General features: G+C 37.4%; 1 protein-coding gene across 3 annotated transcripts in view; it reads left to right on the top strand.

The window, feature by feature from the left end:
- The window catches only part of SH2D4B (SH2 domain containing 4B), a 100180-nt gene that overhangs the window by 56045 nt on the left and 17888 nt on the right, over positions 1–26247 (top strand). For all 3 annotated transcript variants that reach the window (XM_074874482.1, XM_074874483.1, XM_074874484.1), the window contains exons 4-6: positions 5316–5460; positions 13682–13892; positions 17210–17337. In XM_074874482.1, the coding sequence (XP_074730583.1) occupies positions 5316–5460; positions 13682–13892; positions 17210–17337 (484 nt within the window). The remainder of the gene's footprint in view (positions 1–5315; positions 5461–13681; positions 13893–17209; positions 17338–26247) is intronic.

The raw sequence follows: 26247 nt of genomic DNA, 5'->3' as shown, positions 1-26247 counted from the left end.
CAGGTTTAGAAATCAACCTTCAGAGAAGAACAGAATAATTAGTGCTTCAGTTCAGGAAGTATTGACAGCTTATGCTTAATAGAAAGAACACACTTCAGTCTATTGAGTTGGATGGGCCTTCAGCAACACACGCCTGAGTGCTCTACTCTGCCCAGAAGTGCTGTGGACCTCATTCTTCAGACAACTGCTGCAGAGTTTAGGAATACAGTAAAATGTCACCATCACCACTTACAGTACTGTGGGCTTCTTATGATAGAGTCATCTATGTTGGAAAAGACTTTGAAGATCACCTAGTCCAACCATTAACCTAACGTTGACAGTTCTCAACTACACCAGATCCCTCAGCGCTATGTCAACTTGACTCTTAAACACCTCCAGGGATGGGGACTCTACCACTGCCCTGGGCAGCCCATTCCAACGCCTAACAACCCATTCTGGAAAGAAATGCTTCCTAATATCTAGTCTAAACCTTCCCTGGCACAACTTGAGGCCATTACCTCTTCTCCTATCGCTTATTACTTGGTTCAAGAGACTCATCCCCAGCTCTCTGCAACCTCCTTTCAGGTAGTTGTAGAGGGCGATGAGGTCTCCCCTCAGCCTCCTCTTCTCCAGACTAAACAACCCCAGTTCCCTCAGCCGCTCCTTGTACGACATGTGCTCCAGACCCTTCACCAGCTTCGTTGCCCTTCTCTGGACACGCTCGAGTAATTCAATGTCCTTTTTGTAGTGAGGGGCCCAAAACTGTCATCGAGGTGCGGCCTCACCAGTGCCGAGTACAGGGGTAAGATCACTTCCCTGTCCCTGCTGGCCACGCTATTTCTGATACAAGCCAGGATACCATTGGCCTTCTTGGCCACCTGGGCACACTGCTGGCTCATGTTCAGCTGGCTGTCAATCAACACCCCCAGGTCCCTCTCTGACTGGCAGCTCTCCAGCCACTCCTCCCCAAGCCTTGGGCGCTGCTGGGGGTTGTTGTGGCCCAAGTGCAGCACCCGGCATTTGGCCTTATTGAAGCTCCTACAGTTGGCCTTAGCCCATCGCTCCAGCCTGTCCAGGTCTCTCTGCAGAGCCTCCCTACCCTCGAGCCAATCAACACTCCCACCCAACTTGGTGTCATCTGCAAACTTACTGAGGGTGCACTTGATCCCCTTGTCTAGGTCATCAATAAAGATGTTAAACAGGAGTGGCCGCAAAACCAAGCCCTGGGGAACACCACTCGTGACTGGCCGCCAACTGGATTTAACTCCGTTCACCACAATGAATGATATAGCAGTGAGCATTCTATCCTGGTCCAAAAAACTCTTGTCTCCAGTTAAACATCAAACAGTTGAATGGGCCTGTTATCTTTAAGTAGAAATAAGCTGTAAGTTCAGCTCTGTGCTTTGCTGTGCCAAGAAAACACTGAACTCTCTCCCAAGGACAGCATATTTAGAATCCAGGAATATGACAACAGCTTCTTGCTGGGGTTTGGCACCCAGTTCATTCTGAAAATGCCTCAGTTGGGTACATTCAAGCATGATTACAATAATTCAGTAATACTTCATATTATTTTCTTTTGTGTGACAACAGTTCAGAAATTCTTTATTTCTATGCAGTTGTCTCTTGAACAGTATTAGAAGTGAGGCAGCTGTTAGTTTCTGCTGGGAATCAGGTCTTCAGGTTTTTCTATCGTATTTGTGAGGAACTGTGGTAAAATTTTAAAAGAAAAATCTTTTCCCCAGTGGCATCAGTAATGATTGTGCTGCTGAAGCCCCATCTTTATTCTGTATCACTAGTAAAAACTAGCAAAGCTCTGATATTTTCCATGGGTAAAAGGGAAAATCTGAGCCACTAATGAGGATAGTTTGCATATCAGGAATTCAAGCTGTGAAGAGCCACTAAGATCCAGAGACAAACTTTTAGTAGATTGGCAAGTTATTCAAGCAGAGTCTGCTCCAACACGTGCAATAGATCTCGGATCTCTCCCAATAAACTTTGTTTTCTGTCTCATCTAAAAGAGGGTCTTTGTGGAGCAGAGTATGTTGTTAACTCCCTTATGAGCCATGTGTGACTAGCATGTCCTGGGGCATATCCATGACTGAAATGTAACTGCTTCTGCATAAAGCACGACTGCATTTCGTACATTTGTCTCTGTGCAAATACATGCACAGTGAAGTGATGCAAACCCTGTGTTCCTTTTGAGACACTGGTAATAGAGAAGAAAATAATGCCTCTGCAAACACTTTCTTTTCTGATGCGAGTGAGAGAATTCTCTCAGAAAAAGATTGGGAAGGAGTTGGACGTATTTCTGCTGATACTCACGCACACGCACAGCTCTGTTGGAAACTGTCAGGTGGGTTTGAGGAGAACTCTGATCTCTGAATTCTGCCTGCAGTGTCTGCCTTGCTGAGAGCAGGCTGTCCTGGAACTGGGGACCCAGGGATGTCCAGATTTTCTTCTTCAGAGCAGGGAGTCCCAAGGGCTCAGATCTGAAGACGAGCTGTGCTCTTGGCTCTGTGGCAGGCAGACTGAATGTCTGCGCTGGCTCAGGGGTGATTGCCGAGGGGTCTCAGGAGATTCACAGCAGCTGTAATGCAGCAACGAGCTGCAGCTCTCGGGGCTGCCAGAGATGCTTCCTGCCAGCCCGGAGCACCGAGGGAATCCCAGGCATCCTTTGCTTCGGAGAGGGCTGTTGTAACAAATATGTCTCGTAGGCTTTGCCCTGAGGAGGATGGCAGTCATTCAGCTGCCCTGCATCCCGTAAGACTCCCCAGAGAGACACCAAGAGCCATGGCAGACAGAAGCTCAGTTTTCCATTGCAAAAAAATCAGCTGTTATATTTTGGCTTTTCCTCAGTGTATTTTTTAAATCTTTCTGCAGCAGAAACTGAATGCTGACCTAATCTCCACTCATCTGCATTGGACTGAAACATTAGAAGCTAACCATGGCTAATATTAAATATTATTTGGAGCTGGCTATAGTAAAGCTATAAAACGTTGTGAGGCACACATTTACAGTAACAAGGAACAAGTTTGTGGTAAATGCTCAACTGCCAGAGGCTAGATGAGATCATTTAGCATGTTCAAATTCTGCAGTGGAGTTAAAGCTGGAGAGGAATACTGCTGCCTATTGAATTGCGGGTGTGATTTGTTGCAGCAGGTTGGTGTTTCTTGGCAATTTGCAACTATGTACTGTGTTGTCACCTTCCTAATTATTCTGGAAGAGCTGAAAGGGTCACGACACCCAGTACAATCTCTCTCAGCTGTCAGGCAGAAGGTGATGTTTGTAGGTTATTACAGCTCCTCACTCTCAGCTCTGATGTGCAGGATTGGGTTCACAGAGAGAAGCAGATAAACTGGTTGCTGTATTCCTCCAGTGGAGTAAATGTGAAAAATTCAATTGTTATTCATTTTAAATACAAACACACTTTTTACTCATACTTGACAAAAGGACGACGTTTCTTTCCTGTGTCATACTCTAACAAGGATTGTTTCTCCTCACACACATCTTTGAGTTGTACAATATACTTGCTCATGCATCCACGCACTAATTTGAATAAATAGAATTTAAATTTTTTCTTCCTTTAAAAAGAAAAATTAAATGAAAAAGTTTTGCGATTTCAGAATCAAGTGCCAGCATTAAGTTTGTTGTCGTTGTCTCTTCTTTGAATAAATCTCCTTCTCACTAAAAAAAAAAAAAAGTTATAATTTTCTTAGTAGGCATTACTGCTTCCCGTTAAGAACTCAAACTGAATTCTAGATTTTATTTTTTGTGGGGGTTTTTAGACACTTTCATCTTGTTTTACTACAAATGCTTCAACAATAGCTACATTTAAAAAAAACCAAACAACAGACTTGTGACAAAACTCTTGTGTGATTCAGGGAAACTGCTGAGAGATTGATTTCCCTGCCGCCCCCCCCCCCCCCTTAAATTTACCTTGTGGTCTGAGATGTTGAATAGAAAACATTGATAACTCAGGATTACCCCTGTGTCTGTCCATCTTCCTGAAAAGATAGCCTAGGTGTATTGGATTTTTTTTAGGTAGTGAAACTAAGTGAATAAATATTCTCCTCATAAGAATAAAGAACAGCTGATTGCATACTTTTTCCAAGAAGGGAACAGAGCCATTTACTAGCAACTGATATATGGAATCCTTAATTCTATGGAGTATTTAAATTTTTTGATTTTTTTTTTTTTTAATTCTTGAAAAATCTTTGAAATCAGTGTTTACTAGTTTACTAAAAGCATTGACTTCAAAAATAATGAACTGTCCACTCAACTAGGACTCAGGAGATAACAATGGGAGGGTGATGTTAGAAATAATCAGAGATGCTAGCATTAAAATTGACTGAAGAACAATACTAGGCTTTTCTTTCTCACAAATAAGAAGAGTAGCCTAATGTATTTTTCCTCATGTGTGTTATGGAACTATTCACAACACAGGTACATAATTTTTAATACCCAGTATTTCAGGTCTTTTGATCTGTTTTATTATCAAGAAGACAGATCTTCTGCTGGTGTAAAGTGGTGGAGGTCAGCTGTGCTAAATGGAGAAATGTTGATTTATGTTACTTAGGGAAATGGAAAACTGCTGAATTCTTTCAAAGGTTGGGGATTTGCTTTTGTTTTGTTTTCCCACTCTGAAGATGGTGTTGCGTCACTGCTAAATTGCTTTCTTCTTTTCAGTCTTTTTGTCATTCTTCCTTAAATGTGCCATTGTGTGATCTGTGACCAGAACCACCAATTAGTCCTGATTCCCTCTGCTGCTTCTGGCCCTCACTGAGCTTCCAGAGGCTGCAAACAGCAATATTGTTTGCTTTGGAAAGCTGTCTTCTGAAAAGAATTGGAGTTGTCTTCCTTTAATTCCAGATCTCTGGTTAACAATAGATAACTTCTGCAGAGCTAGAGGGAACTGGGCTGGGGGGAGGAGAGAAAAGAAAGCCTTTCCTTCCCTGTGGTGGACAAATATTTTTTTCTGTTTCCCAGACACCTGTTTCACCACTGGGAAAACATGTATGATTCCCCCTTAGGGGCATTAAACAACAATATTGTTTGGACATTCATATTCTATATTCATGTTGCTTTTGGTATTTGTACCCTGGCAGGTGTTAAGATAGGACAGACAACCTTTGAACAAGTACTTCCTCAGAAATTCCTAAGAGGTAGGAAATTTCTATTATGCCTGTTGTTATAGGTAAGAAACACAAAGTTGGAAGAGACAGTAATTTTTTCCAAGGTACATAGCTACTCTGTGGGAGGAAACAACTGAAGCAGTGCCTTAATTTTTGGCATGTTCTTCCTCTTTAGTCACCTCTATTTTACTTCATTTTGCCTAGAAAAGAGAAGAAGAGGAAAGACAAAAGGGTGAAGAACAAATAAGGCAGCAGGAAGAAATCCGAGCAAAAGAGTTGTATCTGAGCCTCAAGCAAGCTCAGCAGCATAGTCAACACAGCGACGATGACCAGGAGTGGGAAGAACAGTGTGAGTAAAATTACCTTCACGGGTTTCATGTATCTCTAAAAACAAATAAAAGGAGATTTGTAGAATGGAAAAGGTGTTACTGAAAATCTCTTCTACCTAGAGCAATGCAAAATGCTGGATTATTTTGCAGGAAATTACCAGCTTGACCCTACAAACAGAAGTTACTGTGAGACTACCAATTTCACTTTTCTTTCTGAACAAGAATCCCTGTCAATACCTTATAGAAAATTTTTCATATACAGTGACTGAGATCATTAATTTTTGTGTAATATAATTAATTAACAGTTTTGGCTTAGTAGTAATAATTCTGGACACAGTTATTTTGACAGCTTTTTCCCAGCTATCTCTGAAGAGGTAAAATCTGTCTTCATCTGTATTTTAATTACTTCCATATGGTGGTGGGGTCAAGCTATGATGTCAACACTGAAAGTCACTTAATTTGAAAAGATTACAGTAAATAATACTTAGATTGTTGCCCTGAAAAAAGTCCTTATGATGATGATCTCGCTCTATGGAGATGCTGTTCCTTTTTAGCCACCCTGAAGTTCTTTATTAATATCATCATTGTGATTAATTTAAAAATACATCAGTGATTTTGAAAAGCCTATAAGGAACAGGACAAATATTTTATGTATACATTACATACTGCAGGTAAGTAAAGGTCCACATTATGAGTAAGACTTAATAGGTTATTGTGAATAAAATGTACATCCACTCCATCTGAAGTCTATTGGATAGTTGGCTTTAGAATTAGGAAATTTGTTTGCAATAAGAATTGGCATTTTTGTTGGGGGAAGAATATTTTTTATTTCCCACATCTATACTGATTTGATTTCTCTGCAGAAAAAGGAAGTGCAATGATTGGAAAGTTTTAGCTTATGTGGCATTATTGTGTTAATTATATAAAACACAAAGGTAAATCAACTAATACTAAAAATGGAGTTCTAGGGTGCTTATAGTATGTGTTGCATGAAATACCTCATGAAGTAGGAAAAAAATTGCTATAGTGTTACTTATTTCCTGGCAGAAGTAAAAGAAATGTACCAAAATACGCAATGAACTTATTTTATGGTTTTAGTCATCAATTCAGGATTTTCTGAAGACTAATTACTGAAGTCCTATTACCTGGAATTGGTGTGATAGTAAATTGTTCTGTACAACATGAATTAAATCTATATAAGATACACTAGTGCCATTTTCCAGGCTTGTAGCAGGCTACACTCATTTTTGATCAATAAAACCTCTGTATATTACACTGTCAATAAAGAGAAGGTAATTATTTCCTGGAGAATTATCTAAATCCAGGTGTACATGTTTATTCAGAAAGGAAATCTGTAGCTTTCTTTATATTGGGTGTTGAAGAGCAGAATGAGTTGTGCAAAAAATAGCCCTTTAGTTTTGTAGAAAATGAGGCATCAATTACTATCAGCTGGCAACCTAGCATAGAGGATGGTATTAACATTTGTGACCATGTTATTTAAAAATAAAAATCCAGCCTATATTTACACTGAAATCGGCAATAAAACAAAATACTATAAACATTACTAAAACCAGCTATCATTTTCTTACTATTGCATTGAAGAGGTAACTGAGGTTTTAAATTGTTGTCTCAGTTTTTTCAAGGATGCTGGCTGTACAGGGGCAGATACCAGCAATGCAGTAGAGGAATTATGGGAGAAGGCAGAGGGGAAAGGAATAAACTATGAAAGCTTTTGACCATGATTTCTGTAAGGGCATTCTTTATCAAAACGCTTTCAGCTGCGTCATATGCTGATGAATACAATCTACCACCAGTATTTTTTCTTGTGTAACCTTTGGAGTATGCTGTATGCTCTGAACAAATTCTTTCACCTACAGTCTGTATGCCTGTAGACCTCTCTGCTTGTGGTCAAAAGGGTGACTGACTGCAGCTCATGTCATTTCAAGCTAACTAGCCTGGTCACCCATAATAGTGATGCTATGGCAAAACAAAAGCTCAGCACCTTCTAGCTGGCAGCACCACAGTTGGGTTTTGCAGCCCATGATAAATTCTGTGCTGCCAGAGTTTATGCTGTTATCAGTAATTGATTTAGCATTAAACTAACTGCAGACTAATGACTAGAGTGTATCACATCCTTGTTTATCTTCTTATGCTTATCTCAGTGTCTCAATTTATCCCAGTTGGTTTGAGGGCTTAGAACTGTGTTCCATTAACAAATGGGTGTGACAATTTAAGATATGAAGATGCAGTGATTAGTGCCTTATCTGAAACCAGTTCCTGGCTGGTTTAGACTATGCCATCAGACTTTGCACTGAGGTTCCTGAGGAATGTTAACATCTTCCGTTTCCTTAACTTTGCTGCAGAAGCCAGAACCTCCAGCAAATGGGCAATAACAAATATTTGGAAGTGGGAACATCTGAAATTTCTATGGAATGAACTAGTACCTCAGGTTCACCATATTCTTCACTTTTGATTTCCATTCCAGATTTTTTTTTTCCTTTTTTATTGTAATCCTTTTATTTTGCCTTCAAATATTCCTTTGGGACACTGAAGAGATTTAGTCAAGTTAGACAAAGCTATCCACTTGTCATCTTTTCTAAGCAATAAATAAATGCATGAATGCATAAGCGAATTACAAGCAGATGTAATATTAACGTCTTTTGTCTCTACACACCTGCAATGGAAACCATATTGCCCATTAGGAACAAGGCCAGGCTCCTTTGTGTCTTACCTCCTTGAAGTCAGCCCTTCATATTCAACAGTGCTGGGGGGTCGGTACTGAAGAGAAACAGCAGTGCAAGAGCAGCTATTGTGGAGGGTAAATGTAGCAATGATATTGATGACACTACTAATTTATTTAGTAGATGGAATTTAGAATGTGATGAGGATTCATCTCTCCTCATCACATTATCCCTCAGCTGTTTATTGCCAAGGCAATAAGCAAAGTGTTGCTAATATTAGTTTCTGTTGTTTGGTTCAGTTTGCTTCTGCTGTTTGCCTGATTGTGCCAAATAATAATAAAAGCCCATAGAACCACCATGTTAATTGACATACATAATTTTAGTGCTTTTTAATATAATAAACGATAAATGTAGAATAACTTGAGAAATCTGTACTAAAAGGAAACAAATGATGTTGTAAGAGCAATTATACACTTTGATTTCATATAATGGATATATGTCAGGGTATTTTAGAGGACAGTTGTGAGTTAATATATGGAACAAGTATATTGGTAGGCAAATGAGAAGATGAATAGTGGAAAAGACTGTTTCAAAGAGTCCACTGTTCAAAGCTCTTATTCTCTGAAACTGAGAAGTGAGAACTAAGGCTCAGCTTGGATAGGGGAGTGTTTATATTCCGAGTAGTTTTGGACCTTTCTATGGGCTGTTCCATTTTGTTAGGTTTCTAGAGTATTTGATAAACAATACCCTATATCACAGTCTCAAAGTGTGACTGCTCTCTGAGAGCAGAAAAGGAATCTGCAAAAGAAAATAGGAAAAACTGTAGCATAAATATTCATCTGATTGAATATTGCAAAAGGCTTTCTGTTAGTACACTTACAAACCCCTGCAAACTGCATCAAGCAATGAAGTGCTCAGATACCATCTGACCAGCTGTACTCATCTCCAGACAAAAATTATTCCAGTAAAAATGTAAACAGAGTTGAGTGACTTGATCTATTCTTATGCCTTTCCCTAAGCACCCACTTTTGGTCTCTGTTGGAAGTAGGATACCAGGCTGACTCATTATAGCTTCTTTTATATTGTTATATTTTTATGTTCTTCTGCAAACTATGTCTATGAATTTATTTTTTTCTGAATTTTAAAGGAATTTATGTTCATTTGGTACTTATCTTCTGCAGAAATTCAAGTCAGTGAGTTTACTGGCAGGAGCATCTGATAAAATGCTGAATTTTAAAGCGAGTAGTCCCCAGTTTAGCTATGCATTAACTAAGCAAGTGCTCAACCTTAAGTATGGGCTCACTGAACTTCAATAGGTGTCAGAGTGCATTGTTGAATAGGGATGGTATTATTCACATGCTTTCAGATAAGAAGATTGCTGAACTGGAGCAATATTGCAGAGTATTTTGTGGGAAGTTATTTTCCAATTAGGAAATGGAAAAACACTGTGTGATTTGTATGTGCACGCAGAAAATGTGAAGATAGAATTTTATCTATTAAGTAGTTGTTCTGAATTGCTCATAAACAAGCTTCCAAGAATTATTAACAAGGGTAAAGCTGAAACAAAATAATTTAAAAATTAGCATGCATATTCATGGCACATGCCTCTTTTCCTGTTTTCACATAGCTCTGACTGTAACTCACAGCTCTTCAAAAGCACAAAATAGATTATATGAAATGGAGAGTTCCTAGTCTTTCACAAATGACGTGATCACATTCAGCTGCAGCACAGCATGAATTAATCCTCAACTGTATCAGAAGATTTGGTATTAGAACTTTGCCAGGACTGCTAATAGGGATTTCCCAATCCTAAGTAAAAATACAAAAGGCAATCTTGTATTTTCACTCAAAAGACAACTTAGGTTATCATAGAGGAATAGTAGATTCTTGTAAACTGTTCAAGGTAAACAAAGCAAACTCAAATTAAGACCTATAGGAATATAAGAGCTATTGCATACATGAGCTTTGCAGTTTCTTATTTGTTAGAGTATGTTCACACTGCAGGTCACGTAGACATGTCCAAGCTGGCTTTAAACTATTTATTTCTAGTAATGATAGCTGTATAATCATGACAGCAGAGACCTCAATCTGGATATTTTTACCACTTTTCCAGGAGAGTTTGGTAAGACATTTTTGACCTCCTCTACTGCAGCTACAATCATATTGGCACCTAATATATAAATGGCTCAGGCATTTCTACAAAGGTTACAATGCCATCAGGGCAGAATTGTGCTTAATTTTACAAGCGCTGAAGGAGGATGTACCTGTTGTTGGTATCACCACACCTGAAGAGAAAACTAGTGGAGATGGGCTTACAGGAACCGGCTGAGCTGTAGATTTCCTGTGAGCTTGACAAATCAGTCAAATTCCTAATTTCCCATTCTTGTCAGTCCTGACGTTATTCATTAATATAAAAGGAATATGATGAAAATGTGAATTATTATTTGTAGTAATTCTTGACACTAGATATATGGACCCATGGTGATGATTCAGAGATTTTATGGATGGAAGACATCATTCAGATATTTAGTCTCCCTACTGAAAATATTGACTGCTGAATTTAATGCTTTGTGCAGGGGTCATGCCAGAAGTATGTTTACTGTAAAAGGACAGCTAGTCAAGAAAAGTAATCTGTTCCAACTTAAGATAGTACTAGAAGTCCTGACCACTTTTGCTTTCTTATTGTGAGAAAGGCTATGATGTGTCCTGAAATACAAGTAATGCAGAATTTGTGGCTTCTTTGAATATTTGTGCTACACTTGATCCAGATATCAAGTTCTTATTTCTAGTGAGATGGTTCAGCATCAGAGAGAAATATGAATATTCATTAAATTCCATTGTAAGAAAAGCCTGCTACTATGTCCAGATTTGACTTTGAGTGACTCAAGATATATTCATTGGTGGGAGGTGTCAGTAAGGGAGGACAGTTCATGTGACACACATCATCTTATCTGGAGTGTAATGGAAAACTTTTGTAAATTTGTGACTGCAATGACTGGATGAATCTTTATCCACAATGCTCTTTCCAGTCACAAAAAACAGTTATTGATGTCAGTGACTTTGATTATTTACCAGATACAAAGTCCTTTGACCAGTCAGAGAGTTTTAAAAGAAACTTGGAATAACATAGCAACAGAGATCCACAAGAGAAGCTTGTACTAGACAACTCCTAGAGATAGAGGAATGTGAGGAAAGAGGGAGGGGTTTCTGGGAATTAACTACAAGAAATGAGATAGGGAGAAAATCAGGACTCCAGTAATGGAAAAAAAAATGGATTAAGAGACCCTATGCATCTGTATGGTCAATTATACAATTCTTCAGATACCTCAGTTGGGAAAGTTCAATAAAAGTTCTTCATAACGTGAAAGAAATGCCTATATATATATAATCTATATGCATGCATTTAGATACCTATGGCCTACAGCCCTCCCTATCCTGACATATATAAAAGTTTTCTGAATGTTAATATTTGACAGTTGCAAACTATGCTACCTCTCCCTATTGTTTTGTGATAAGAAGTATTAAGTTTGGATACAGGCTGGGAAAATGTGGTCCAGGTCACTGGCTTCTGATGGTGTAGATTTATTAGCTAGCAAAAATACAGTACGGATGTCTGTTGAAAAGAGTATCTATTGCTGAGGAAAGTGGGGCATGAAGATACTTTGCCTTTTTCATTACCAGGCAACCTGTACATCAGTAGAAAAACATCCCAGAAAGCTCCAGGCAGTCTGCCCTCGATATGTATACTGAGATTGTGACAAACAATGACTGATTTCTAAATGTCTTACCAAGCTGCATTGCACTCATCTTCCTTGCTGTCTCTTGTGTTGTTACAAACACAAAGTCCACATTTACAGCAGCCATTACTGAGTGGCTTTACAAATGATAAATCACAGAAATTTTGTAACTAATATACGTGACCCATTGAAGTAGTATATTTGAATGACATTATCTACCTTTAAAAATTACCTGTTAAGATAAATAATGAAACCTGTTACTCATTTTCTGTGCTGTACAGTTGTTTGTTACTGTGTTTAGCTAAAACTACAGGGTATGTGCTTAAATGAAACTGAAATCCTGCCAGTTGTGTACATATGAAGCATCTATAACTGGTTCATTAATGTTATCTTGATGAGCTTTTAGTGCTGTATGTCTTTTTACCTATGATAATATTATATAACTCAAAGGTCTTTTCTCTTTCCCTCATTTGCCCAGAGGGTTTTATTTAATTTCATTTTGCTTTGAGTGTTTTTATTTCTTGATTCCACTAAACCTTTTAATAATTTGGACAAATACTTCTGCTTGCTTTAAATCAGGAGCATAAACCAGAGGTGTGCAAGCAACCTAATGAAATGCAGCTGTCTGGTATTATATCATGCATTCCTAGTCGCAGGTATGATCACAGTAGAGTTAGAAATAGTTGTATGCACTTTATGAATTAGGTATGATCTAAGCCAAGATAGTCATGGCAGGACTGATAATTGCTACTGGAGGCAATAGCTTGCTTCCTTAATATTTGCTTCACTGGATGTTTAAGGTTTGTTTTTCGCTGCAGTAATTTGCCTGCCTCAAGTTATTTGTGTCTCCAAAAAATTATCAAAATAGGGCTTAAGGCACCAGAAAAGAGCTGATAGATGACGAATATTTGCAGTACAATTATTGGTGCATTTAATTATACCATTTTGAAGTCAGGATTGTTAGTACAGTAGTTTTAAAATGAAGAAGCTTTGGTGAAAGATGCCTGACCTGCAATGGCCAGAGCAGCAGTCTCATTTCAGGATTCGGAAATATGTAACTCCCTGGTCAGTGCCATTGATATGTGTGTATTAAATCTTCCAGTACTGATTCTGGTTCTTTATATGCAATTTCAGAGACTCAAGTGTGAGACAACCCAATCCATAGCATCAGCATGCCGTTTCTATTAATTTCTAATGCCGTTCACTATTAATTTCTCCGTTGTTACTGAAACCATTTTTAGACTGCAGTTTTCAAGATAGAGAATTCTGTGACTTTACGTACCATAACAAAGATAACATCGGCCTTTCAGAAAGAATGCAACATTAACAACAAAAAGTGTTACCTGCATGTTAGTTTTTATAATTGTAAGTTTTGGGAGTAGCTTCTGCAGTTCCAGTTATGTGCATACTTGCAAAGAATTCTGTTAAACACAGACTTAGTTTTAAGCGATAGTTAACGTTCTCTCTTGAAACATAACACTTGGTGCACTGCCAGCAGAAGAAGATGTCCTGAAGCAGAATTTTTCTTATTACAACCAAAGCAAGTGTCAGATGCAATCGCAGTATGTAGAGGCTCAGTTATTGCCAGTGATCAGTTCATGGATAGCTCAACTCTGGCATGCTTCATCTAGTAGTGGCCTGTATTTGAAGCATCAGGAAAGTCATCCAGTTAGCCATCTCTTTGATAGTGCATTGTAATTGATATGTTCTTAAAATCAGGTCATATAAGGAATAAAGATAGTAAGTTGTATAAGGAAAGGGATAAATGGCTGTTTGTATTTCTAAAGTCTCTCCTCCCCATCCTTCCCATTCATTCCACCCAGTGCGCCGCTCCAAAGCTGCAGATGAGGAAAGAAGCCACAAAGCGCGCAGAGCCCGGGATGAATACCGACGACAATCCTTGCGTGCCATCCAGAAGGGAAGAGTGGCTGGCCTGAGTAATTTGTTCCAGGGGACAAGCCTGAATAACGATCAGGAAATAAAACTGAACAACAATAGTGCAAGTCCTTTGCTGTCTCTCTCTGCAGCGTCCAGGTTGGTTTGTACTGGAGTGACTTTGAAATAGTTTTCGGTTGAATTGCTCCCTCTCCAATCCCCACCAGTTCAACAAGTTCTTCTTCAGTTGCTGGTAATTCCCAGTCTTGCTCTTTCAATACAACCAGGAAAAGAATGTTTAAAGAAAAATGAAACCAAATTGAATACTTAATGTAAACTAAATGCCATTTATTTTTCAGACAGGTTTCTTAGAGTTCAGAGGGAGAGTGAGAGATGGGCCCTTCAAAAGTCAGTATTAGATTAGTATGCAAGGCTGTGATATGGAGAAGTCAAATGGACAAACTCTTAGGCAATTCTTAAGCCTCAAGCCTAAAACTGCCTGCTGCTTAACAGCTCTTCAAAACATTTTACAGAGAGCTGTCCTACTCCTAAATTTCAGGGGGTTTAAGGTATTTTCAGGCAAAATCAAATGTCTTTGATGTTTATTCATCTGACTATTTAGGAAGCACCATGAATTGCAGAAGAGGAAAGAATCCAAACTGGCAGATGAGTGTTAGCAAGTTGACTAATCACTCTTTTCCTGGTTATTTCTTATACCATTAATTTGGCTTCATGTGGCAATAAATGCAATTTGAGCACTGTCAGGAAGGTAGCATTAAATGCTAAAAAAAAAAAAAAAAAAAACAATACCAAAAACCTAAATCCCAGGCTCAGAAAGGAAAGAGTCCCATTACATTGTTTTTCTTTACCAGTCAGTGTAGCAGCAGAGAGAATCAGTCCCTCATTGTTTGGAAATGTGTTCTGCTTTGACAAGTTCTTTGCTCTACTGCGTTGAGACACAGAAACCCTCCAGTTTCTGTGGGAGCCAAAACTCCCAGTTTGAGGGAGGAATCAGAATTTCACTCTGAGACAGCAGGATCTTTAAAGTTACCATCAAATCAACTTGTTAAAGGAATTCTCTCATTATTTTCCAAACTACTTAAAGCCTTCTTCAAATTGAAGTAATAAAAACACTAGTAAAAGTGGTAGATTTTGAAAAAGATGGTCCATGACTTTGACCTCAAGTTCTGAGCTTCTGAGGTGAGGTTATTTACTATAGAATTTGGTGGTGCTAGGCATGATCCTTTTCAAAAAGGGCCTGAAAAAAGAGCTGAAAAATATTCTGATTGTTATCCAGCTCATGTTCAGTACTATCTATCTGTTTCTAAGCTATGCCTATACTACAAAAAGCAGTCAGTATTTATTTTTCTTATCTCTTGAGGCTCCTCTTTGTCTGTCCATGTGAAGATATCAAGACAAATAAAAGTTGCTTTAAACATGTGCTTTAATAGTGAATGTACATAAATGTATATAATTCAACTTCTCGCGCCTAACACTGGTATGGTAAAGCAGAAGTAGATGTGTATCTAAAATGTTCCTTTGCCAGTGACCTGGGAGGTCAAGGAGAAGATGCACAGTATGTTGTTATTTACCACTAGTGTGAGACAGATTTTTTTGCCTCAAGGGAGTGTGGGTGCAGTGTTATGTCTGAGTTTTTCAGCATGAAGCATAGCTCCTATAGTTCTTGCCTTGCCTTGCCTTTTCTTTTAAAAGTCACATGAAAATAGTATTCTTTTATTTTTACTTGAGATCTCTCTCTTATAATTTCTATATAGTTTAGAAAGATTCTATTTGATTTTTTCCTACTATCTTTCATATTTTGCTGAGTGTTCTCTTCCTGATGAAACCCTTTGGCCTGCTTACTCACTTTTATTCTTTTGCCTACTGTGTTTTGATATTCTTTTTTTTTTTTTACTTTTGTGGTCGTATTTCTTTCTTCCTGCTCCTACTGAACAAGACCAACCAGTTTTGTGTTTTCAAAACTAAACTGAACTACAGAGAAATGAGTTAAGAAATCAGAAGGGATTGTAGGGCCCTGGAATTTAAAAGATTTCTTGTTTCTTTATAGAAAATATTCAAAAACAGAAATAAGAAACACATGTAGTTTGGTGTTTTTTAATGTGTGTCTATAACTGAATTCTCACTGTCTTCCCTCACTCACAGTTGTATCTTCAAATTTTGTGATGAATATCAGCCAGATCTACTCACATGTGTTTGTGTAATTTATCAATAACTGTTACATTCACTGTGGGCTTCATCACTTGATATCAACAGAATCAATCACTAGTTTTAGTAACAGCAAGACAAGCTGAGAGAAGGACTCAGTTGCATATCATCAAGCAGACAGCATCTATATTTTTGCTTTTATTCCTTTTCTAAAGAGCACCTTGCTGTCATGAATTGCAGAACCCTGATTGGTTTTGAGGGTTCTTGATTATCTTGCAAATTAGTTTAATGCTGTTTTATGACTTCTGAGCTGACATTCTAATTTTAGTAGTAGTTCTCCGTTACATTGTCTAGAAATACACAATATTAACTGGCAGCTCCATGGCAGGTGGAATAGGAAAGCTAGAAGTATGTAGCCAGCTACTGGACTGGCACTGTGAAGTATGTGTCTCACCAAATGAAAGTGAAATTATAGTAGAAGTAGACATACCCACACTAGCCTTCATCCTACATATCTAAAGAAGATGATGAAGATCTGATAATTTGTGCTAACAGTTTGAGCACCCAGAAACCCATGGGATTTAAAACTATGCAGAAATCCATTGTAAAACCTCCCCTTTACTACTGTTATCAGGGTAAATGAGATTGTATGCTTAATTGGAATGCAGTCATACTTTCACTCAATATAATATACCTTAGTCCTTACTTGGGGAGTAGCTGGATGCATTTCCCACATTTTACCTGATTTGCCTCCTACTAGCTAAAATAATCTAAAATGCATAGAAAGTAGTAGAAACAGTAGGTAGAGAATGCAAAGGGAACATAAGAGTTTAAATAAAACATTCCTTCTATCATGCTCAATGTTTTGGATACACAACCTATTATAGCTGATTCTGATTTAGAATTTCTTGCCAGTGAAAAGGAGTATACTCTAAGCAAAAAAAAATAAACTGCTTGTCAATATGTACATTGGAATAAAAATGAGGTGGAAATGGAAAGCTGGCTGAAATGTCCATTGCAACTTTTGTGGCAAATTGTTTTTCAGTTTAAGTTCTGTGCTTAAGAAAATGTTTGAGGTTCCGTTGGAAATGTTAAATCAAAATATTCTGGTTTCCATAAAAACTCAAAATAATTTACAAATTAAAAAAGCTAAAATTGTTCAGTAAGCTATACTGAACAGCAGTTTTACTGACCATTTTGTAGCTGTATGGTTTGTAATTATTTAAAAAAGAGATTAATATTGTCCCTTGTTTTCATACACTGCTGATTGTCTGTGTGACTCTTCTGTAATTATTTGCCTTTCAATGCAGTAACATCTGGGAGCGTCCTTCTAGACCCTTTTCCCGAGATGTCATAATTCGCTGGTTCAAAGAAGAGCAGATTCCTCGACGTGCTGGGTTTGAGAGGAACACCAACAGGATTGCTCAATGGTTTCATGGTAATATGCTGATCCTTCATTTATTATACAATTGAGCTGTAAGCATATGCTCAGGAAATAAATCTTGCCAGCTTTCATCACGAAAAGAAAGTCTACTGACCCTGTGAAATCTAGTGCCTGTTAAAACAAGATTTTGCATCATTCCTATTATTAGCATATGATTTGCCTGTTTTATTTTTCTGATTAAGTAGACTTATTTGTGACTCATGTCACCAAAGCATTTTTCAGGAATATTTTGGCCTATATATACTTGCTGTAAAATAGCAAGCCAAGCAGGAGGAATGAGACCAAGACAGGGTGAGGAGGACTCCAAAATAAACTGGCAAATACCGTAGTGATATGATTATGTGGATGACTGACATTCATGTTTCTGCTTTACCTGATTTGCAAGAAGGACTTGAACGCATCTCTGTTTAATCCCTGTTGTACTTTCTAAACTGGGGTAGCATTTTTTCTTGCTTGCTTTCTTTTGCAAACAAAAATTATTGAAAGATGTTGATTTTTCTCAGAAGGACTTGGGAATGTATGATTTTAGACAGTTTTCATGAAATGGGGAAAACAATTCTTGTTCAGATCAATGATTTGCTGTCTCATGTGCTGGAGTTCCTAGCATCTCTGAGGCTTTTGCTCTGTATAGCATTTGCTACACAGCTGAATCTTTGATATCAAACTCACCGGTAACACATCTTATTTTCGTAGGTATTAGCAATGATCTTTGTATTTGTTATACTTAAACATGAAAAAAAGAATTCTGGCTTAAGCTGACATAATTGAGGGACTGGAAAGGCTTTAAAGTTAAATCTCAGAATTTTTTCATTGCTGCTTTTGCTGAGACTGATATTTCTTTGTTCAAAGCACTAAGCTGACCGTGATCCTATTTTCATGATTCTCTAAGCATAAGATGAAGTTGTGTGGGCATTCTAAACTGAACCAGGCAAGGAAGATTTGGTCGAAGATTTCTGAACAAGTTTAGCATTTCATATATTTCAGATTTCTTTTTACGATACACAAATCCTTATGTGTTAAGACATCAGCAAGCTGCTATTTTCATTGGCTTAATTAGTCAAAGACACTGAAGTCAGTCATGAGTAGACTGTAAATGCTACATGCTTAAATTTCTTATGAACAGTGATGCAGACGGGGTTTTTTGTTTTCTTACAAAAGACATTTAGTGTGGTTTCTTTGAGAGACAAACTGATTAAAATTTCATCTGTGGAAATTTTTCAAAAGTATTTTCAACCATGATCTTTCTCTGTGGTCCAATGGTAGATGTTTTCTGTTCTTGTGGGAAGTTTACATCCATATAAATTGACATGAATAGTTATGAACATAATTCACGCCTTAAGAAAGCATCTGGGCTTGAGCTAATACCTCTGCAGTCTTTCTGCTAACTTCAGTGGCTTTTGAATTAGTCTGTTAATCACTGTAAGAATTGAGGAATACATGATTTTTTTTAGTTTCTCAGATCATGCTGTTTACATATTAAGAAACTGTGGCTATCCAGTGACATTTATAAAAGTGAGCAAAGTACTTCATTTGTCCTCCTCCCACTCAAGGAGCCTGACAAAGATAATTAAGATAGATTCCCAGCACAAAGCTCAGTGCTTTTCTTTGCAGACCCACACAAATGCTGCTTTGGTATGCATTTTCTTGGTTAGCGCTTTTGCTTCTGGAGCTCTGGTTAGATTCATTGTAATCCTCAGTGAACAACTCAGCTGCCTTGTAACTCTTCTGAAGTGGTGGAAGCTAAACATCAGGTTGTTACAGATGCAGTAGTCAATGTCTGGTAGTGTTAAGTAGTGTCTATGTTACATTTTGTATTGTAGACAAACTCTGAGGAAAAACAGACAAACAAACAAGGACAAAAATATTAGGAAGTATTGACATACTTTAACTTTTTTTTTCAAAAAACCCACACCCCTTCTTCATTGAATTGGCCTCCAATTTGGGGGCCAGAGGAGATGGGAGGGGAAGACAACCAGAAAACTTTTGATCCAGCCAAACATCTTTTTTCTATTCTTTATTTACTTCTCATTAAAATACAGATTGTGACTTCTGTTGTATAGTCCTATTTAGGATCTTCTGTGTTACTGTATTCAGGGAACCAGCACATATATATATGTTTTTTGTGTATGAACAAAAATACAGCAGAACACATCTGACTTGTATAAGAAATTGGTATTCCAAATGAAAGCCATTCTGCAAAGCCCAGAATCATGGCTAACCGCTTGAGCCAATGGGGCAAAAATCTAATCATCATTTGGATGGGTGGAAGTTTGTGTAGAAAGAACTGCTGCTTAGTATTTAATGTTGTCTAGTATTATGATGACAGGTCCTTAAAACCTCAAGTGTCTCTCAAAACAGGTATAATTAGGTCCTTCAGCATCCTTGAGCAACTTCTGTATTTTCTTATATCCCAGTTTTGGACCATAAATGGGAGGATAATATTGTGCTTCACATTAAGGGTTTTTTGAATTTGAGATCTATTACAGCAGTACTGAAAAGGTTGATAGTAGTTTGTTACAAAATTACATGTTTTTGCCAAGGTCAATAGACCTTTGCTTACCTGCTTTGACTGTCGTGTTGCTCAGCTTTTTAGCTAAAGTTAAGCGTTAGCCAGTTCACTGTCCTCAAATTGTATTATGGAATATGACATTTTCTAATTATACAGAGATGAAGGTTTGAGACAGATGTGACTATGAAAAAAAATCATGTATTCCTCAATTCTTACAGTGATTAACAGACTAATTCAAAAGCCACTGAAGTTAGCAGAAAGACTGCAGAGGTATTAGCTCAAGCTAATAAAGAAGTCCAAATAATAATGCAAAAATGGTTTTACCCTCATATATTTGGCATGTTTCCCACATTAAGTCATCAAACTGATCTGGATTCTGTTTTAAAATACATATTGTCTTGGGCATTTTCATGGTATTTAAAACAGGGTAACGTACGGCATATTTAAAGTACCTGAAGTTTTCCTTTTGTCTTCATTTGAAGAATCACTATAAAATGTTTCATTTGAAATGGAGTGGTAAAATCTGTAGTAAAGTTTTTTCAAATCTGAGCATTTCCTTCCTTATTCACAAAAAGCTACTTCTTAAATGAGTATCAGCTTCAACTTCATCCACCTCTACTTGTATCTGGAAATTATCATCAGTTATCTGAACTCCACTAACATGTTTTTAGCTCATTTTGAATAGGCTTTATGTTTTCATGATTTAAAAAAATAACATGTTAAGGATACAAACTGTAATGTTCAGCTGAATTTTGGATGTAAATTCTATTATTTTTTATATGTTCGAGTAATAGATCCTTGCCAAAAACTAGATCATTTACCCCTTCAATACAGGATAATTTTTTTAAGTTTGTAAAGAAAAAAATGTTATTCTAAAATATTTTTAAATGTTACTTAGAACTTAAAACCATCTTTAATCCCTTCAGAAACCATAAAATTAGATGATCTTTACTTCATTTGGATTGGGAAGCAATGAACCATTTTTTTAAGTGGCTTATGCTCATTTAGTGGCCACAGTGCAATGATGCTCAGTTCTCAAATTGCTAAAATAAAGGAGAATCAGAGCAAGCAATTAAGGTGTCACTGAGATTATCTTGGGATATAAGGTAATAGGTGTCTATATCTTTTGTACAAAATCCAACTGTTTCTTTTGCGTTATTTAATAGTTGCCTTAGGTTTGAGTGAAAATAATTATTTTGACTATGAAAACTGAGAAATAGGTCTAAATTTAGTTAAAGGTAAATTCTGATGATTTTGATAACTAGGAAGTTAATAATCATATTATGATTTCTTACCTGCTAATTGATAAACATGGGCAGATGAGCCTATCACTAAGTGCATCCTAATGTTGTATCAAGATGTATGAAACTGTTTTGTAAATCTGAATTTAAAACATGCTTTGCCAAGATCTCTGTTGCTGGTACACTTTGAAAGCTGGGAAGTAATTTGGTGTTTAGGATGGGAGGGGAGGTCTGTCTCTCAAAAGGGCTAGAAATGGAGGCACGCTCATTGTTTTGGCCAAGTTTTAGCTTTGAACTGGAATTTTCAAACCTCTGTGTGAACCATGACAAGTAAAGGGAAAGTTACCAGCCTTCCCTCTATGTTGAAGAGTTTTGCCAAACTCTATCACAGACACTAGCGAATTGTAGTTTTCAGTTTACTGCAGGCATAAGACACTGGGAATAGAATTCCACATGGCAACAAAACTAAAGACCTCTTCCTCCTGTATTTAACAAAAGGATGCTGGTGGCTGAAACAGATAGTATTTCCATTTGTCTGCTTTGGCTTTCGTTTGTCCTTTAACCTTTCTCTTTTGCCTGAAATCTGTTTTAGCATTTTTTTTCCATTCCCACTGTTTTGTCAGCTTTTTTTTTTTTTAACTTCACATGTTAGACTTTTTGCTCTTACATATTCTGTTCTGCATTTGGTTATTTTCCATTCAGAACATAGGAGAGTGTTGCTGTTTGTAGGGGGGTGGGGCTGATCTCTAAATATTTCCCCAGCATTAGTTGAGACCAGCGTTTTATGGTTGTTGATGTTATTTATCCACAATATAAAAGGAATCTCTCAGATATATAGTGAGTATAATGGGATATGACAAAATGAGGAATTTATTCATTGCCTGTCTGAGAGGTGGCTGTATGCATGTTTGCTAAGCATCTACCGTAGCACTATCAAGTCTCTACTTGCCTTCAGGTTGAAAGGAAAGTTCAGAGGCTGATATCACAGATCTGGAAACATGAGGTAGTTGCCCTAAAGGTTGTACCTTTAAAATGTAATTGCAGTAGCCTTGTTCCTATTGTGAAGAACTATTTTACCAGAGGAAGTCAGGTGGCAGTGCAGTTACTGGCTAAGGGAGTGGCAAGTGGTGAAGAAGCTGATCAGAGAAAACTGAAGGATGGATTGAAAAATGCTGAGAGAAGCAGAAGCTGAGTAATCCCTGAGGTCAGGGGAGCCAGGGAAGACAATTTTCAGTTTAACAGGGTCATGTTGCAAATGTTTATAGATCAAGGTTCAATTCCAGATGGCTAGTATTGATTTCAAAAAGAAACTTGTTTTCAGGAGGAAAATCTAGCAGACCTAAATAGAGACAATGGTTCTGCGAATCAGATGCTCTCAATGAAGGATTCAAGATTTAATATTTCTGAAAATCTACTAATTTTGAGTCCTTGAACAGCAGCGGCAGTGCTGGGCATATTGGTATAGCTGAACTGTGAGAAATATAAAATATAGCTTGTACTGTAATATTTTTTAAGGGACGCAGAAATGGCAGTGGTTTGGTTTGAAAAACATCTAACAGTGAATACAGTTTGCTGCTTTGAACATAAAACCACACTTTTTCTTCTGCTGTTGAAGAATAACCTTCCAGTCATTCAATAGATGCATGTTAGGAAGATAAGAAGCAAGTGCTGTAAATCCAGGAGAAGTACAGCCTTCTTGATATTAATGATCTATTTTCTAATTCACTGCTTTATCATTACCTAGCTTTTACCTCTATTCGCGAGAGTGCACAGATAGATTCTTTGATTAAGTAAACTGAGCCCGAGGGTCTGGGTTTTCTTTTTCCCTTCTAGTATTGTTGTAGATGGGGTACTTTGTTGCGGGAAAAGATACAAGATCTTGTTAAAAATCTCCTGAATTCATGGAGAGCTTTTCCACTGTCTTCCACAGGTCTCAAAAGATGCATCCAAAAACTAGCTATATGCAAAGCTTGGTATCTAAAACATCCTGTGATTGGGAAACATCTGGAATGAATCAGAATTCCTGACTCAAATGATAAAACCAGCTAAAATAAAAGTTGTCAGTTACAATGTCCCTCTTATCTTCCACACATTTGCAGGACAGCTGTGTGTCTCTAATTTATGCACGTAAATGAAGAAGGGAAGTAGGACATTAAAAAAGTTACAGAGTATAAAAATTTATTTTGAACTATTATCTGGGAAAGATTAAAAAATATTTTCAACATGATAGATTTAGAAGAAACTATGTCTTACTCTCTTTATCAGAAAGGTAGATTGTTCTGTTTTCTACTCTGCCAGCCTGTTCTCAAAGAGAGAGGGCTGGCACAGTTGTGATCAGGAGTTTGAATATCTGTAGACATTGTGGCTTGTGACTGCTGCAGGGATACACCCAGGTCAACACAGGCTGATAGTTACTGCCACCTGGTTGATTTTATGTAAAACAAGTACCCTAATCTGTGGATTTCTCCAAAAACATTGTTAGGAATGTTACCTTTACTGGGAATCTTGGCAGGAAGGACAGATATGGAACAAGTTTGGACACCAAATTATGCTCCCATCATAACCCTGCATTGGAAAATGGGTTGAGGCATCCTGTTAGGCCTGAGTGAGGAGGATGCACTGCTGTCACCCCTATTGTCCCTATTCTGTTGTTAAACAGGGCACATTAACTTCCAAGGCTGCTTAATCCTGTGCTTTTCATCACCGCTGAATTCAGACACAGAGATGAATGATATTCATATCACAGTGGTTATGCAGGATGAGTGAGAACCCTCTGTTATATTAAATAAAGGACTTACTAAACACCAAATGGGACAAGTCAGGCTGGAAAATCTGTGTCTAGCATTTAAAGGATTAATGATATGGCACTCTCTGGTTTTACACCATGGCCTTTAAATAGCAATAATACTGTGTAGTAATAAATAGTAGTAATTAATAGTTATAATTCCTTTGAAGTAATTATAAACCAGTAATGTTTATAACCTACACATACAGGTTTTATTTGGGCACTATACATGAACCAATTTGTCCTTGCAGTTTTATATATATTCTCCATATGGGTGGATTTACACATAGTTATTAGAGCCATGATCATCGGTTTACTTGCAGTGAGATGGAACGCTATTTTTTTATATTTCCAGAACGTATTCCTATCAAACATCTACTGGATGTTCTGGTAGTATTTTTCAAAAATATTTGGAGTTAAGTGTTTAGATCCTGTGGTAGATTCTGCTACTTGATTATGGATGTCTCAAGACAAGTCAGACCCATAACATACGACAAGACCTATATAGTTCATCAGCTCTAAATCAGTTCTCAGCTTCTTCCTTAAGAAATGAGGGGTGTTTGCTGTTTTCTGAGAAATAAGATGATCCTTCATATACTGAGTCATTCCACTTAGGTCATAATGATTGTTTCAGTCTGTCAGTTCTTTTGAAGGCTTTGCGATTGTTTTTCTAGTGCCTTTACAGTTCCAAAGTGTCTACACAGACAGGTTATTAGGAAACAAAATAAATGTTTTAGACTCATGGCTCCCCTTGGAAGGGAGCAAAGTATCAAAGTGAGGTTATGTGAGCTGTAACATGCTGCAAGGAGAAAGGAAGCACAAAAGAACAGCAGGGAAACTGTAGAATGAGGCAATTGAATAATTAATGTAAATAGGCTAATTGCTAATGTGAAATGAGCTTTCTTATTCTTTTACAATACATTGTCCTTCTTGACTGCTTTTTAACTGGAAGCTATATTCTAGAGATTAGGCATGTTCTAAAGATAGAAAGCAGCAATTTTTCTGAACAGGTATTGTAGACACTAAAAATGAGATATAATAAAGAGCATGTGACCACAAAGGGGAAACAAGTTTGATGAAGTGTTAACGGTTTCATGGATACAAACAGGTCAGGTGCAGTGCCCATACAGTGCACTGCTACTCAAAGATTTTTTTTAAAAAAAAAAAAAAAGGAAAAAAAAATCCTTTCAAGTTCCAGTTTGTGCCACACAATTCTTTGCATTTGTGAAGAATATGCACCAGCTTTTTCATAGATTTTTACTTCCACGTGAATTTACTAATCTCTTAATGAAAAAATGTTTTGCTATTGAAAATCAAATTGCTTTTTTTAAAACACTTTAAGATGATCTTCTCCATGTGCCACTATTAGAGCATGACATAGTGAGCAATTATGATTTCATTTAATAAGCCATCGTGGTAGCTTAATATATTTACCTGTAATTTTATATTACAGTTCTGTGTTCTGTCTCCTTATTTAACTGGATTCTGTGTGAATACATTTCTCTATTACTGCAGCTCCTTCAGTCAGCATTTCTTAATAACATTACATAAAACAAAAAAGGAGGCATTCCTGAATGGAAAGCTCTGCTGTTAGTGTTTGGAAATGAAGAATCATTTATAAAAACCAAGTGATATAAGCACATGAGTTATTTGGAAGAAATCATATATAAAGACTTGAAATGAACCCCTTGTAAAGAAAATATTTTATATAAATCACAGAATCACAGAATTGTCTAGGTTGGAAAAGACCTTGAAGATCATCCAGTCCAACCATTGACCTAGCACTGACAGTTCCCAACTACACCATATCCCTCAGCGCTATGTCAACCTGACTCTTAAACACCTCCAGGGATGGGGACTCCACCACCTCCCTGGGCAGCCCAACGACTCAACGCCTAACGACCTGTTCTGTAAAAAAATGCTTCCTAATATCTAGTCTAAATATTTTAAAGAAAATGTTAGAATCAAGTAAAAAGCCCTGACATCTACAAAGGTTGTTTATACTAAGACTGGAAGAAATTATGATGACTGTTTATGGTGACCAAAGTGAATTCAGAAGGTCTTGTTCATCTGTCCAGCAGCTTGAATCTGAGCTATGGTACCCTTCTACATATATTCCTTACATGCTGGATCCTGCTCTCTCCCTTAAGTGTCAATTGTATATGTGTTAATTGGTTGGTTAGTTTATCCATGCACAAGGTGCACTTAGATGTCAGTTGCTTACCAGCGCAAGACATTCAGCTCTACTGTGTATCTTTAAATGCTGTATCTGGATGTTTCCTGATCACCCCTTCTAGCAGGACCCACAGGTGTCCTGTGTAGAACCTTGTTAATATTGGCTGAATTGTTGATATCCTGCTCATTGTTAG

This window comes from Strix uralensis, chromosome 7 (genome assembly GCF_047716275.1).
Source record: "Strix uralensis isolate ZFMK-TIS-50842 chromosome 7, bStrUra1, whole genome shotgun sequence".
In the NCBI taxonomy this organism is placed as follows: Eukaryota; Metazoa; Chordata; class Aves; order Strigiformes; family Strigidae; genus Strix; species Strix uralensis.
Note: the sequence above shows the minus strand (reverse complement) of the source record. Positions and strands in the feature narration are given on the sequence as shown.